The following is a 16,975-nucleotide window of genomic DNA, read 5'->3' on the forward strand; positions in this document are numbered from 1 at the left end:
GTTGGCCAATAGTCTGGCATTCTGGGAGATGGAGTCCAAAAGCCCTTAAAGGGCACGTTTTGGGGAACCACTGCCTTACAGTGCGACCAGGCGTCCTCCTTTTCCAGGACATGCCCTACATGTTACCAAAAGGGTCGACTCAATCTACATCCCTGCCAACGAGAGCAACTCTTCAGTTCTGCGCAGGCGCAGAAGCCATGCCCTGCGGGGGCGGGGCTTTCCCTCGCCTCAGCGACGGCTGTCCTTTTGCGCCTGCGCGTTGCCTACAATGACTAAGGAAGAAAACCGGCGGTCCTTTCGCTTCGCCGGAAAGGTGCGTTCCGACTGCGCCTGCGCGGGGACATGTGGCCCGGAAGTGATCCTCCCTGGCTGCCGGAAGAAGCCCCTGTATGGTGGTGGGTCGGTTGTAGTCCCCTCCCCTAGTAGTCCAGCGGCCGCTCAGACGTCTCCTCCGCAGACATGTCCCGAGGCTCCAGCGCCGGCTTTGACCGGCACATCACCATCTTCTCTCCCGAAGGGCGCCTCTACCAAGTCGGTGAGTCCCTGGCCAGGACCGCCCCGTCATGGAGGGAGGGATTGGGGAAGGCTTGCCCAGAGGGAGACCTAGGAGACGTTTTCTATGCCTCCCTATGGACAAGCGTTCCCCAATGTTTCCCTATGGGCAAGGACTGTCATTTGCTTTAATGTGTCTCATTGCATGTACAGGGGACCAGATAGGCCCTGGCCACAAGGAGGACAAGGCCCTGCGGAATGTAGGACATGACACAAAAAGCTGAAACACTCCTATAAATATACGTTCATTTCATACAGTTTGTTTACGGCTATATTATATAGAGAGGTTGGCCAGTGGCCCTCGCTGCCAAGGAGGAGAAGGCACCGCAGAATATGGGAAATGATACGAGAAAACCTGAAAACACTGATATAAATTGAGTCCATATGGTTTATTTACCACTATATTATATACACAGGATGAGCAGGTAGATCCTCACTGCCAAGGAGGAGAAGGCACCGCAGAATGGAGGGCCTTCGAGGAAAACGGAGGACATGACACACTAAAAGCTAAAAGCAGTCATATGTAATATAGCAGTTCGTTTCATATGGCTTATTTACAGCTATATATTACATTAAAGGATGACCCCAAGAAGGACTGCAGAATATAGGACAAGACACGAGAAAAGCTAAAAATACCCATAAATACAAATGTATTTTGTTGTTGTTTGCCATCGAGCCCTTTCCCACTTATGGCAACCTTGAGGTGAAGCTGTCATGGGGTTTCCTTGGCAAATTAGTTCTGGGGGATTGCCACTGACATCCTCTGAGGCTGAGACAGTGTGACTTGCCCAAGTGGATTTACGTGGATGAACCAGGATTTGAGCCCTGGCCCCCACAGTCCTAGTCCAAGGCTCAAACCACTTCCCTCCACTGGCTCCTTCCATATGGTTTATTCGCAGCTGTAGTACGTTTACAGGGTGACCAGATAGGTCCTTGCCACCGAGGACAAGGCACCGCAACATGTAGGACCTTCAAGACACAACCAAAGCTAGAAAAACTCATTTAAATATAAATTCATGCTTCTTAGCTGTGCTCAAAAAGGCGCCGTAAAATGTAGAACAAATTCAAGAAAAACAGAGGGCATTCTGAAATTGAAGCTAAAAACACTAATATAAACTCATGTTTCTTAGTTGTGCTCAGAGTGGAAGGCCTCATGAAATTCCTCCTGGACAGGAGGCTGACATGTTCTGGAGAAGGAGGATGTCGGAAGGAGGAACGGCTCAGGTTTCTGCCTTGGTCACGACCAGGGAGGCTGTGAGACCCAGCACCTTTGCCTTCATGGCATGGCTGGAGTGCCCTCCTCCATGCCTTTGGGTGTAAAAGATGGAGACACAGCCCTCAACCAAAAAATACAGTTCTTCTTTCTCAAAAGTGAAACTGAAAGGAATCTGGAATGTGTCTTGTCACCAGCACCAGCAAAGTCAGTGTGTGTGTGTTTTAGGCTTACCTTATATTCTTCAGTCATTAACTTTGTTGCTGTGAGGTTGCACTTAGGCTACATCCACACTGCAAAAATAATCCTTTAACTGCCATTGCTCATTACTATGGAAATCTTGGAATTATAATTTGTTGTGGCACCAGAACCCTCTGACAGAGAAGCCTAAATGTCTCACAAAACTACAGTTCCCAGAATTCCATAGTATTGAGCCAGGATAGTTAAAGTGGTGACAATTTGGATTATTTCTGTAGTGCGGATGTAGCCATACTGAATTTTCCCTCTTATACTATAGCTGGAAGTTAATTGGGCTTGACTGGCTTTACCTAGGTCACCCTGTTATCAAAGTTTGCAGGGTGGCATAGTTGGCTGCATTTGGTTGCAGCAGGCTTTATGTTATCTTTGTGTTTTAAAATTTTCAGAAATGTTCCCTGAAAACTAAGAAAATATAGGGTAAACGTGATCATGAATGCATGTACCATTATATTTATTGATATACTGTATATCATGAATGCATGTACCAGTACCGGCATACAAGTTTGGAAACTTCAGTTAATTCAAATCTTGGCAGCCAGATTGGTTACTAGGACATCCAGGAGTGAACATGTCGCACCAATATTAAAATCACTACACTGGCCACTAATTAGTTTCCGGGCAAAGTACATAGTGTTGTTTGTTACCATTAAAGCCCTACATACATGGTTTATGTCCAAGTTTTCTACAGAATCGCCTTCTCTCGTACAATCTGCCCCATACACTCAGGTCCTCTAGCAGATGTTTACTCCAGTCAGCCAGGACTAGGTTGGCAACTGTCAACCAGAGGACTTTTTCTGCAGCTGCCCCTAGACTGCAGAATGACTTGCCAGAAGAGAGTTAACAGCTGAATGCACTGTCTGAATTTAAAACAGAATTAAAGACCAATTTCTTCTTGCAGACTTATCCAGATAATATTTAAATGTAAATGTTAAATGATTAATTTTAAATGTCGATTAATATGCAATGTCTTGTTTATCCTTTTAAATTGATGTATGTTTTTAACTGATGTTCTATATTTGCTGATCTGTGCTTAATCTGGCAAGAAATAAATATAATTGCTATTATTGTTATTTTTTATAAAAACCACTGAAGTAAAAGCTTTCAGTTTTCTAATAGGAAGTAGTCAGACAAAGCATGTGTGGTAATATGTACAAGATACCATTTTTGCTGATGTTGGTGAAAGAGGACACTCCACTTACCATGGCAGTACTCCCCTATGCCTCTTTCCTCCCCAGTTCTGAGCCTTTTACAAAATTTAGCAAAGTGGGAGTTAACTTTTAAAGTTAACTTCATTGCATTATCCTGTACACATACAGTATATGCTAAGAAGCATAGTGTAACAGCCTGTCTCTTTCAAATGCATGCTTGAGTTCAAATTGTGTAACATTTTGTGTGAAATACTGAGCAGACATGACTTACCACTTATTAATTAAGAGTTTTATTCTGAGAACTTTCATATGTTGTCATAGAATTATTGCCAAATCTAATAATATTTAATGTATCATTTAGAGTACGCGTTTAAGGCCATAAATCAGGGTGGCCTTACATCAGTAGCTGTCCGTGGAAAAGACTGTGCAGTTGTTGTAACACAGAAGAAAGTACCTGTAAGTAGTCTGACTGCCTGATTTCTCCTTGAAATGCTTGAAAGTTAACTAGTTGTCCTTTTTATTCATAGTCTAATATCTGGTTGGTGACATAACTCCAGGTGCACCTGCATATTTTTTTAGATGTTGTGGCAAGAGATATTCTTTACCTTCTTGTGCAACATCACTTACCTGGATGAACAATAGCAGCCAGGGCATTTAAGGACACAGCTTTTCTTTACAGCTATTGATTGGCTGCAAGGGTGTACCTGTGTGTGTTCTAGTTTCCTCTCTCCTGAACAATCCCATTTTGGGAGAAAGGTGCGATATAAACCCAATAAGTAAAATAAACGAGAAAGAGCATGCTTACACTGGGGGCAGAGGTTGCTTCCTCTTCCTTGGGTTCACAGTGGCAAAAAGTGTGTGGACACACATTCAGAGCCAGATAGTAGCTGAGAGCATGTAAGTGTGCAACAGCAGCCAGAGGAGACATGTGAAACAGAAAGCAGCCTCTGCCCCAAGAAAGTGGAATATGTTTGCACTCTACCAACATGTTTATTGAGTCATGGCCATAATTCTCAATTCCATAGCAGTTGTTTTCATTATTGAAGAATATTGTGGGTTCTTTGGAGCATGCATTTGGATTTATAAACAACCAGTCATAGAAGTTCTATAGAACTATAGGTTGGTAGGATTAATCCCCTTGTGCAGTGTTCTAGCTCTCCCAGGAGGTGCAGCTGCAAAAAGGAAGCAAAACTGTTGTGATAAAATTGAGTAGTGACTGTCCGACTCAGACACAATCTCATTTGAGAAAATATTTCTACAACTTAAGGATTTCAATTCTTCATTTGTTTCTGCCCATCTAATGTGCTTCTGGGATCTGTGGTTTACTGGTTACTGAAATGAATGATAACTAAAGCAGTAAATGGTTTTTCCTAGGCAGTCCTTCAGTTTGGATATCATAGTAAACCAGAAGTGGAAAAGTGAAATTATTTGGTGACTGGATCCCCCCATGTCAAGACCTGGGGGAGTAAGATGAACGTAACACAATAAACTGCTCCCTCTTCCTCTAATGCTGCTGTGGGAATTTGTCCAGAAGTTTCAAACAGCCAACCTGTGACTAATATTAACTATGATTTGCTTTCAAAAAACTGACATGAGGACATGTGAGACTGAAACCAGTGGCATCACTAGGAGGTTGAGGCCTGCCTCAGAAGAGGGGTGACACCCAGCCGAGTGCCCCCCCACCTCACTTCTGTGCAATGTTCTAGAATAGAGCAGCATGGGGCAGCAAGGGAGAGGACAGAGTGCCTTCTTGCTGTGTGCCATCTACTCATGAGAAGAGCAGCAAATGGCAGCGAGAGAGAGAGCAGGGTGCTTTCCACCTCCCAGCCATGTACTGTCTACTCGCGAGTGGAGCAGTGCAGGGTAGCGAGGTAGGGGGGTGTCCTTTCAGCCCTGCCTCCTGCACAGGGTGACACCCCAGGCAGGGACGCCACTGCCTGAAACTATTCATTCTAGATAGCACAACAGCATTTTTCTGTATTGTTTTTGCAATATAATGTTTATGTTTTCTTTTCTGTTTTATCCATTAGGATAAGCTACTGGATTCTAGTACAGTGACACACTTATTCAGAATAACTGAAAATATTGGATGTGTAATGACAGGAATGACAGGTAATCTGAAAGCAAATGGAAGTTGTCTACAGTGTTGATCTGAAGTTGAAGTTTGAGTTCGGGTGCTAAATAAGTTTGAGTTGGGGCGCTAAACATATGGTTAGCATTTTAACATTTCACAGTGAAGACATAGTATTGGAGAAACTTTCCAGGGAGGAGCTAAATTCCTGCATGCAAAATGGATAATCCTCAATACATTGCACAGTGGTGCCTGAGAGGAAAGAGTCTGGGATTAAAAAGTTAATAAATAAATCCAGACCCCGAAAGATTAGATGTTGAGATACATTGTTCCTTGTACAGAATATCAGTGACGTTGTAGTTGGATTTAAGTGACTTTTGCAAGCAATTATACTTACTACATGCAGGATGAACACTGATTTTTCTTTCTTCTTTAATGTCAGCTGACAGTAGGTCTCAGGTGCAGAGAGCCCGCTATGAGGCTGCAAATTGGAAATACAAGTATGGTTATGACATTCCAGTTGATATGCTGTGTAAAAGGATTGCAGATATTTCTCAGGTCTACACACAGAATGCTGAAATGAGGCCTCTTGGTTGCTGTAAGTATAGTGAAATATAAACTGAAAATAACACTTCAGAATATTGAGATGTTAAGGCTGCAGTACTGTGAGGCAGTACAGTTTTGCGTGTTTTGTCAAAATTCAGGGAAATGGTTTGGCTGCCATGGGGTTCATGTTTTAACAGCGTTTTTTAAAAAAAATCGTAGCTTTTCAAGTTTATTGTTTGTTTTAGGCCTCTTCTGTCTAGTCCATGGAATTGTCAAATGTAACAGTTGCTGTTGGTAGCATAGGTCCGGCCCATACCGCAGAAATAATCCATTTTGAGACTGCTATAACTGTCTTGGCTCAGTGCTAGGGAATTCTGGGAACTGTAGTTTTGGGAAACATTTAGCCTCTGTCAGAGAGCTCTGGTGCCACAATAAACTACAATTCCCAGGATTCTCTAGCACTGGGCCAGAGGAGTTAAATCAGTGTCAAATGGATTATATCTGCAGTATGAATTGGATCATAGATACAATGCTACAGGGTGGAATGGGAAAATTTGAGGGGGAAATCCCTTCTATTATTGGGGGGGGGGGGGTTCTTGGTTAGATTGGAGCCCTTGGACAACAAATGAGAATCCCAGTCATTTGGATTTGGTAGCTTTGTAAGAAATAATATTTTCAAAATTCTTCACTCTCTCACAAGGCATGATTATGATTGGCATTGATGAAGAAAACAATCCTCAGGTATACAAGTGTGATCCAGCAGGATACTACTGTGGATTTAAGGCAACAGCTGCAGGAGTCAAACAGACGGAATCAACTAGCTTTCTTGAAAAGAAAGTAAAGAAAAAATTGGACTGGACATTTGAACAAACAGTGGAGGTAAATCAGAAAGACGGTTTCTAACTTGGCACAATTCAAAGATACAGCTGTGTTAATCTGTGGAATCAGTATGTAGACAGATCTTCTAGCACCTTTGAGACTAACTGAAAGAAAGAAGTTGGCAGCTTGAGCTTTCGTAGACTTTAGTAGAGAGATCTTGTAGCACCTTTGAGACTAACTGAAAGAAAGAAGTTGGCAGCATGAGCTTTCATAGACTAAAGTCTATGAAAGTCTGCCAACTTCTTTCAGTTAGTTTTAAAGGTGCTACAAAATCTCTCTACATATGTCTAACTTGGGTTGTAATCCCTAGTGATGAAGGGAACTTGTGATTTGGTGTGTGTGTGGTGAAGACATTTGTATGTTTTCTTTACTACTAAAGTCTTTTTCTTCCAGTCCAGAAGGTCTTTCCACACTGACTCTTGCCTGCAACAATTGTGGTTTTATGTTCAGCAGTTTCCGCTTAGGAAAAAAACAGCTGAATGCAGGCAGATTACAAGTATTTGCTATAATAGCAATCTGTAGTCTTGTGTTCTTGTAAGTGAATATACCCAGGAACAAAATCAACAGCCTTGCATGTTCCTGAGTTGTACAATTACTGTTCTAATGTCTTTGTAGTTGGTTCATTAGGCGAGCAATAAACTAGGTGTGGTGTTGGTTCAGGGTCTCAACCTGGACTCTAATGATATCTGCATATTTATGGATTGGTGTTATTTTAACCTAAAAGATTTCATGCTTTTACCTTAACCATAGGTCCATCTAGTATTGATTACATTGTCTGTCAGCAGCTCTCCATGGTATCATACTTTCCCAGTCATAGCTGGAGATACTTGTAAACCTCGGACATAGAAAACCCTCCCTTGAATTACAGCAACCCTGTCTAAATCCTCTTTGGGTGATGCAGTGGGAATTTCTCCAGCTTGCTATTTTTAACATATTTTTTCCTGGATCTTCATATCTCTATACTGGCATCACAATTATTGTATGTTCGTATTAGCAGGAGATCAGTGTGGACCAGCATCAGAGATATTACATGTTAAAATAGTTCAGTGGGTTTTTAGCTTCACATACTTACACACAAAAGACACGATATAAATATTTAAATAAATCATGCCAAGCCAAAGTCTGTGTTAACAATGAATAGTTGCTTAAGACATATATTGTTAGATGGCCAAGCAAGCCCTTTCTTTTTTTGTGTCCCACCCTGCTTTTAGCTACCACTCAATATTCTAAATGTCTTTGTAGCATTCGAGTATTAATATGGCTTCTCCCTTTCTTCAGTTTGCCTCCCATTCGGTCTTCTCACAAACATGACATGGAAATATGTTCACTCTCACTGTCCCCCGAAATTCCCGTCCCCTCTACAAGACATTGTGCCAAGAGATCTAATTCATGTGCATCCTAGCATCACAGAGGGGAACATTTATTTTTTACCTTTTCGTACCATAGTAGTGGTCCTTTTGCTGAACTTTAGGGGTTCACTAGTGATTTTTCAGATGTTTGAGGCTTAGCCCTAATGAGATATCAGCCCTAATGGTTGATAATGCTGAAGGATTGTAAGAGCTGAAAGTAAAAATAAAAACATCTGAAGCTCTGTAATTGTCCACTTTTGCTCCACTGAGACATCACTTGAGACTTGTGTCCTCCACCTGCATCTGTCCTCCCTCCTTAGTTTTTATCTCACAGATTGTACTTCCTCTACCTAAAAGAGAAACCAAACTGCTAAACAAACGTAACACAAAAAGGCACTACCCATAGGTTAGAGGAACTCTAGTCTCAAAGCAGCTTTTCTCGCTCTGTTTTCTCTGCACCTGGAGAATTGATCCTCTTTGATGAAAGGACATACCTCCCTGCTTTTGTTGTGGCATTTCTCTTCACCTAGTTTTTTGTGGGGTTTTCGGTCTATGTGGCCATGTTCTAGCAGAGTTGGCAATCTCTTCACCTAAATTGCAGGAGCCCCTGAGGTCATGCCACTTCAATACTCAGTTTTTCCCCAGTCCAGTACCCATAGTGTGTCTTAAGCCCAGCTGAAACACTGCTCATTAAATAATGCAATTAACTCAACACATTCTAATTAAATGAGTTATTTTACTCTTAGTGAGAGTGGGGCAGTAGAACATCAAGTGAAAGAAGTTTGGCAAAGATATAAAGGAAAAAGATGGGAGTGTATTCCTAGGGTGCAGAGAAGGTGATGGAACCATAGGCACTGTGAGTCAGGTGTGTTTGTCTACTGGGATGTGGAACAATCTTCTGTGGGTCAATCACTGGTCAGGGAAACAATAATTACAGTGTTGCAAAAGTATAAATATGATTTACCGTTCTCAAGAAAGGACCAACATAATTACCTTCACACAGAGGATTGCAATGCCAGTCTTAAAAGACTTGTGTTATTGTTTGATATATGATTTTTCAACAAGTGCTGTTTTTTGATGGATGCTTCTTCAGGATTTTCATGGTGCAACTAATTGCAGAGCTCTCTTCTCAGAAAGAAGTAGGCAGAATCTGTTGCTAGGCAGATTTCAGCAGAACTGCTTTGGGCAAAGTGTCCACAAGAGCAAGGCATCCTTCTGAGCAGTTTCCTTTTGAAATCACCCTTGCTAGCTACACTTGTTTAAGGGTAGTCTACTGGAGAAACAGGCTAGGGACCAGCCATAATTACAAATACATACATCATGTATTTTTTAAAAATATAAAATGCTAACATGTCAGTTTTAGTCTTGCTTCATTCGGATCACATTTCTTTTCAAAATAATCTGAAATGTGCCTGATGAGATTTAGCAAAAGATGCTACACAAAATTAATTAGCAACCAGCGCCTCTATCCCCAGGGCTGTTCTGCAAATTCAAGCCAAAATAGTTAAGCTGTAAATATTAGCTTCTTTGTATGTATTTTCCTTGTCAGTGGAATAGTTAACTTTATGTTTATTCATGCATGTTGGTACTCTTGAAGACTGTATTACGCTGAGGTAGAGGTGAATGTTGGAATGAAATGTCTTGTGGCACTTTTAAAAAGAGAAACCTCATCTATTGGACTTGTTCATGTTGACATTTGACCTATAAATGCCAATTTGGGAGCTTTCTTTGAATCTTATATTTTACAGTGCTACAAAACAAATGCAAGACTTCCAACATCATCTTGCTGCTTCAGGGGAAATACTGCCAGCTCTTAAAGTACTATGTCAGAGCTTGGATATATTTGAATAACTTCTTTCCCATCATAATGTGAACATCTTTTCACTGATATAGTCATAAGTGAACTAGAAGAGATTAATTTAACCTCCTTAAAACAATTTTGAATTAACTGAAACAGTAACCCTGTTAAGATCAAGTTATTAAATTGTAAGAGTATGCTTTGATACATCTGTGTTCATATTGTCATGGTATAGGACAGCCTTCTCGGATGTGGTACTCTTTTGAAGGTTTGGGCTACAACTCCTATCATCCTTGTCCACTGGTCATACTGGCTGGGGCTCCATATCAGGACAGACAGTTATGTGGAATGTGATGCTTTCTGTGGGTTCCTTTTGTACTCCTCAGAAGGAGTACTGGAGTTGCGCCTTGAATACATTCACATTTTTTAAGATGGTAGAGAATCTATGTATTGAGTTAGCTGTAATTAAGAGGAAGAAAAGTGCTTACCATTACTGAGTCTTTGTTTTGTTTCAGCTGTGGATCTAAATTCATGAGGCTGAACAAGTAATTGTACTTCAAAATCACAACACTTAAATGAGCTTAAAAATCATGTCAGAATGGTAAACAAAGGCACTGCACAAAATATGTGCATTTTTCTTCTGAATTGCACAGGCTCCACCACAAATGGAAAGTGGTTAATTTTACAATGTTGCCTTACAGCTGCAATTCCAAATATAAATGTGATCTGTATTCAGGTGTAAATATATTGAGTGTGCTGGCTGGGTGTCTGCCCTGCTTCTCAACAGAAAAGATTAAACTGAATTAGATTTAAATACAATTAACTGTAACCCCACTTAAAAGTATTTGGAATACAATTGATTCAGCGTACATACAGTTAAGGGGGTGAATGTAAATAGCACACTTATAACATGTAAAATTGATTATATGTGAATTACATTATTTAATTCCATTGTATTTCCTTGTTACTTCCCTTTCAGACAGCAATAACCTGCCTTTCTACTGTTTTGTCTATCGACTTCAAACCTTCTGAAATAGAAATAGGAGTTGTTACAGTTGATAATCCTAAATTCAGGTAAAGTGAAAAATGTTTTTAGAACTCTCCTTTTGTTTAAATACAGCACACTAATTTCTTTCTTTTATAGCAATACTTTAAACATGTCCTACTTCCTGGTAGTATAGTTGGGAGCATTTAATTTTATTACATTGGATTATGTAGCTAAGTATATAGCAGTATATGCCTTCTAATGTATATATAATGTGCATATGGCTGGCAGAGGACATAGGATAGTATAAAAACATGCAGGACTCTTAGAAATGATAATAACTATGGGGTTGGTTTTAGTAAGAATAGCATAAGTGCACAAGACTCAGCAGTGAAAAAGGAGAAGGAGATTTTTAAAGGGTCAGTGTGACTGGAACTCTTAACCCTCTTACACTAAATCTTTCAGATCCCACCACACTGGGTCTCTCGGATCCCTTTGATTATGGGACCACCACAGGATTTACTCTTAGTGAGAGTAGAACAGCAGGTGAAAGAAGTTTGGCAAAGATATAAAGGAAAAAGATGGGAGTGTATTCCTAGGGTGCAGAAAAGGTGATGGAACCATAGGCACAGTGAGTCATGTGTGTTTGTTTACTGGGATGTGGAACAATCTTCTGTGGGTCAATCACTGGTCAGGGAGACATTAGCTCTCTCACACTGAATCTTTCAGATCCCCTCACACTGGGTCTGTGGTATCCCTTCGATTATGTGACCTGCACAGAGTTACACAGGATTCTTCTCCTGTTTTATGAGAAATAGTTTGAGGCTTCTTTTACCTCAGAACTATCTCTCTAACCCTTGGTCCTCCCACTGACTTAAGTCTCTTTATTATTGTTTTATTACTATAGTTCTTAGTGGGTTTTTTGGGCTATGTGGCCGTGTTCTAGAAGAGTTTCTTCCTTACGTTTCGCCAGCATCTGTGGCTGGCATCTTCAGAGAATGCTTTGCCTGGAAAAATTGGGTGTATATATACTGTGTGAGCCTGGGAATGCAGGAGTGATTTGCATGTGTATTGTTCTGTGCTGATGGCTGGACTCAGGCTGGGAGGCTAATGCAAAAGGGATTAGTGTCTGCTAATTGGTGATCATTATCTGCTGGGAAAGCCCCTGACTCTAAGTGGTTTTCCATTTGCATTTGCTGAGTCCTTATCTTGCTATTCCTCAGGACTGGTTGCCAAATTTTGTTCACTTTGAGGGTTTCTTCTTTCCGGTTGAAATTATCTATATGTTTGTGGATTTCAATGGCTTCCCTGTGCATCCTGACATGGGAGTGGTTGGCATGGTCGAGAATTTCAGTGTTTTCAAACAATATTTTATGCCCAGGATGGTTTGTGGCATGTTCTGCTACTGCTGATTTTTCTGGCTGGCCCAGTCTGCAGTGTCTCTCGTGTTTTTTGATTCTTGTTTGCACACTGTGTTTGGTGGTCCCTATGTTTTATTACTATTCTTGGTAGCCTGTTTTGATGTTAAACATAAACTACTGCAGGGCACTCTTTTGTGAACAATAAGAAAATACAGTGGGTCCTTGTTATCCACTGAGGTTTGGTCCCAGGATCTCCTGTGCATAACAAAATCCATGGATGTTCAAATCCCATTAAATATAATGGCACAGCAAAATGATGTCCCTTACATAAAATGGAAAATCAAGGTTTGCTATATGGAATTTATACTTTTGGGGAATATTTTCAAGCCATGGATGCTTGAATCCGTGAATTAAAAAATCTGTAGATAAGGATGTCTGACTGTAACTTTTGTTTAGAAAAAGAGTTTATGATGGTATCTCTCATGATAGTTGGTTCTCAAAGTTTTTGGTTACAAAGTGTGTATTACTTCACTGGTTACAAATTGACTTTGTTTGAGTTCACTCAAGGACTTCAGTTACGTCTCAACTGTGTTTTAGTTCTTTCCACACTAAAGCTTATTCAGTAGGAGTATAAATTCTATTAATCTCTAGCAAGCTGCAGGAAAAGAGATTCCACTTCAACATTAGGAGGAACTTCCTGACAGTAAGAGCTGTTGGACTGTGAAACACACTCCCACGGAGAGTGGTGGAGTCTCCTTTCTTGGAGGTCTTTAAACAGAGGCTGGATGTCCATCTGTCAGGGATGCTTTGGTTGTGAGTTCCTGCATGGCAGGGAGTTGGACTGGATTGCCCTTGTGGTCTCTTCCAACTCTGTGATTCTATGATTTATTCTACAGAATAATGTGGATCTGAGCCTTCCCTTCACCGGCTCTCTATTGCTCAAAGAACTTATCAATTTAAACCGATTTCACAGGATGTCTTCTGTCCTTCTGAAATCCTACCTCCCTATATGGGAATCTGAATCCCCTTGAATGCTAAACGCTTATTCCCAGTTGCACTCTTGGCACTTCTAAAACATGCTCTTGCCTCAGCAGGCTTAACACATTCATCTGTTCTCAATGTTTCCTCCTCCTTTTTATAGCCGCTCGTTGGGTAAGCCCCCACCTTTTTGCCAGCGTGACTCTGATTGTTGTCCTGAACATTTCAGTCTGCCAGTGTCTCTCCACAGTTGGTATGAGCAGCTCTAAGATAACAATGAGAGTTAGATGTCAAGATTTTCTCAGTGACACCACCCTGGGAGATGCTCCCAGCACCCCTCATTGTTTCCTATACTGGCTATTGCTGATGAGAGTTGCAGCCCAACAGCATCCAATGGACCACTCCTTTAAAGTAACCTTGTGTGTTAAAGTCTAACACAGGGGTGCAAACACACTGCAGAAATCCAGTTTGAAACCACTTTAATTGCCCTGGCTCAGTGCTAGGGAATCCTGGGAATTGTAGCTTATTATGGCACTAGAGCTGTCTGACAGAGAGGGCTAAATGTCTCATAAAATTACAGAATTCCCAGAATTCCCTAGCATTGAACCTGGACAGTTAAAGCTGTCTCAAACTGGATTATTTCTGCAGTGTGTTTGGGACCTTGGAAAACTTATTTATGGTAACTTGAGCTGTTTTTTAAAAATGAGTGACCTGATTCTTGGTAGCAAAAGGTTTTCTACTTCTGTTTGTATTATGTGGATTTTCTAATTGTGTGATTTTTTTGAGACAAAGGATAACTTGTTTCCATTGTTTTCACTCCACTTCTAGGATCCTTACAGAAGCAGAGATTGATACTCACCTTGTTGCTCTAGCAGAGAGAGATTAGCTCTGTTTACAATTTGGAATTCTGTGACTTCAAACCAGAATACCTGGTGAAACCAAACTTGTTAATGGCTCTAGATTATGGGCTGAAAATGAAATCCTCCTTATCTCGTGTATTTCACTCTGTACAAATAAAACTGAGGTTTTGGAATGTTTTGTCCTTTCTTATTGCCGAGAATGTAGTTATATGACACCTCAATGATACTGTGACTGAATTTTACTGTGTGTTACAACTATGAACATTCCTGCAAATAACCACAGAAAGCAGCTCTGTAAAAGCAACTTCAGAGATAATGGGATGAATATATTGCTTTCCCTAAACCTGCCAAACTTGTTAGTTGTTGTAGCACAGTAATAATGGGTTCCTTTTTGCTACTGGAAATCAGACAGAAGATTGATAGCCCTGCTCTTCTACCCTCTACATAAGAAGCATCAAATTAAAAAACCTACAGCACAATGCTATACATGTCTACTTAAAAGTATTCCTCATTTATTTCTGGTAAGTTATTCACTGGTAAATGTGTATAGAATTGAGATCTTCACTATCTCCTTAAATGTGTCATTTATGCCCAATAAGATGTTAAAAGACTGAAAGAGTTAGTGTTAAAATCAAACTTTTACAGGTTTAGTCTCCCTTATCCAAAATGCCTGGGAACAGAAGGGGTTTGGGATATTTTTTTTCCAGATTTTGGAATATTTGCATATACAAAATACAATGTCTTGAAGATGGGACCCAAGTGAAATTTATTTGTTTTGTATGCACCTTATACACACAGCCTGAAGGTAATTTTATACGTAATATTTTTAATTTCTAAAGAAAACTAAGTTTATGTACACTGAACCATCAGAAAACAAAGGTGTCACTATCTCAGCCACCCACATTGACAAATTTGGAGGATTTAGGAATTCCAGATAAGGGAGACAAGCTGTAACCTAAAATTAGGGCTTTTTCAACAAGATAACCAGTCAGAAATCATCATTTTGAATGACTATGTTGAAGCATAATGTATGGGAAAATGTTGCAAATTGAATATTTTCCTCTCATTTTCAGTTATGACTGAGATTGCTATCCATGTGGCAGTCTTTGAAATATAATCTTAAGAGCTTGATTGTGCTTGTTTTTTTTAAAAGGCTAATTTGTCATATCCCTCCCAGTCCCCAGCATTCATCTGTAACTTGGAGTTTGTAGACATCTATCCATTCCTTTAAATATGGCCTTTAACCAAATTAGTTTTCAGGTTTTTTATCCATGTTTCAGGTGGCTTATAAAAAACATGAAAATGGAAATACAAACATCATTTCCCTCCCCTTTATTTTTTTTTACAATCAGGTTTAGGAATTTCTGTAAAACTGGCAGTCTGTCATGTTGTGTCATAAATATTGGCCCTGACTAATAACATAATTATCACTGTCCCTGTGATTTTTTTGTTCAACTAGACTAATACTGCTACCCCTTCTGATTACTCTTTAAAAACTTAAGAAATAGAAGTTGAATAATGTAAACCACTCCATCAAGATGCAGCCTCTTCTGAATCTTGAGAAATGTATGATGATGTTTTGAAGCTAATTTGTCTTCATGACTATGTATGCAAATTGTCCTGAACTTGCATGTAATAAGGTTAATGAACAAGCTGTCGTGTTTGTTTCTGGGATTCCCGTAGAGATCAGACTTGGCTATTGTGGAAAACAGGATGGTGGGTGAGATAAGCTTTTGTTCTGTTCAGCAGGGCTCTTCTTGTGTCCTTAACAGTTTGTTCTTTGTATTGACTATGTGGCCTTTAACTTCAGATTGTGCATATGCTTTTTAATAACTGAAATGCTGAGGTCTGTAATAATTCTGGATTGCAATGTTGTTCTCTGGCTCTTTCCTTAATACCTTAAACTCCCATGATTAATCATGGGGTGTATTTCACAGACAGAACTGACAATATGCAGACTTACTGCCTCAGTTAAACATAGCAGGATTTGGGGGGGGGGGGGAAATGCCAAAAGGAGATTAACATTTGAAGTTCTTCAAAATCCAGAAAGAGTTGAGAATTCTTCCATCCAAACATACATATAACATGGTTTCTGAGTCTGTAATAATTTTTCCTTGCAATATGAGTAGACCAAAAGTAAGGAGAAAGCAATGTCCACTTAAACCACATCCCAGTGTCCCGGTGTACCCAACTGTCCCAAAAGATACCCAACTGTCCCAAAAGATCTGAGAAAGGTTTTGTAATCACATTTAGCCAAACTTGTTTTAAAAACTTGCAAGCAAGACTGATGATTGCAGGAAATTTTATGATCATGTTTAAACATGCTTTAAAAATGCTAGACATCTTTATGCAGAATGAAGATTCATAGGATGTTTGTTGAGGCCTTAAGTGGATGATCATGTCTCATCTCAGTTTAGGTCAGCTGATGCTACAGGTGAATGCCTGGATTATTGAGCTGTGAATCTCTAGAACAGGGTGGGCAGCTTGTTGTTCCTGTTGTTGGACAGTAAGTAAGCAACTCTAGCCAGAATAGATAGTGATGCATACTGGGAGTTGCTTGCAGCCCAACATCTAGAACGTCACATGTGTCCCTCCCTGCTCTACAGGGTGGTACAATCAAACTTCAACCTAAGGCTACTTTGAAGTGTAAATCCCAAATGTGGGCTCTCTCTTGCAGTATTAAAGCATGTAAAGCACCCTGATGAAAGACTGGGTTTAAGAATTTACTTGACTTGTGTGGTAGATTATATCTTTCCCATTCCCCCCAGCTACTATCAATATTTTGGTTATTGCTATCATTAAGAAGTATACATACCATATATTAATTGACATAATCAATGGCATACTTAGCAAAACTCGGAAGTACCGAAACACCGCAGAGCCTTTACTTTGACACAAAGTGGTGCTCTTGCCTCAGCTGTCCTTGAAGGCCGATACAAGAAGATCCCCTTCCCAGACAGATTATGCCCCTGTGACT

The 16,975-nt window shown here is 40.2% G+C and overlaps 1 protein-coding gene across 1 annotated transcript; it reads left to right on the forward strand.

Annotated features, from left to right (window-relative positions):
• The first annotated feature begins 335 nt into the window (after nucleotides 1-335).
• Nucleotides 336-14,171, forward strand: PSMA6 (proteasome 20S subunit alpha 6). The gene is made up of 7 exons (XM_042446018.1): nucleotides 336-535; nucleotides 3,533-3,627; nucleotides 5,202-5,283; nucleotides 5,685-5,840; nucleotides 6,489-6,667; nucleotides 10,794-10,888; nucleotides 13,967-14,171. Exons 1-7 carry the CDS (start codon nucleotides 460-462, stop codon nucleotides 14,022-14,024), a joined length of 741 nt encoding a protein of 246 aa, XP_042301952.1. The 5' UTR covers nucleotides 336-459; the 3' UTR covers nucleotides 14,025-14,171.
• The last annotated feature ends 2,804 nt before the right edge of the window (nucleotides 14,172-16,975 follow it).

Source organism: Sceloporus undulatus, chromosome 1 (genome assembly GCF_019175285.1).
Source record: "Sceloporus undulatus isolate JIND9_A2432 ecotype Alabama chromosome 1, SceUnd_v1.1, whole genome shotgun sequence".
Lineage (NCBI taxonomy): Eukaryota > Metazoa > Chordata > Lepidosauria > Squamata > Phrynosomatidae > Sceloporus > Sceloporus undulatus.

Excerpts from the sequence above, each read along its gene's own strand:
- PSMA6 (XM_042446018.1), top strand. The coding sequence starts at position 460 with ATGTCCCGAGGCTCCAGCGCCGGCTTTGACCGGCACATCACCATCTTC. Across the intron at positions 5,284-5,684 it reads TGTAATGACAGGAATGACAG|CTGACAGTAGGTCTCAGGTG; the intron begins GTAATCTGAAAG and ends CTTTAATGTCAG. Across the intron at positions 10,889-13,966 it reads GTTGATAATCCTAAATTCAG|GATCCTTACAGAAGCAGAGA; the intron begins GTAAAGTGAAAA and ends CTCCACTTCTAG.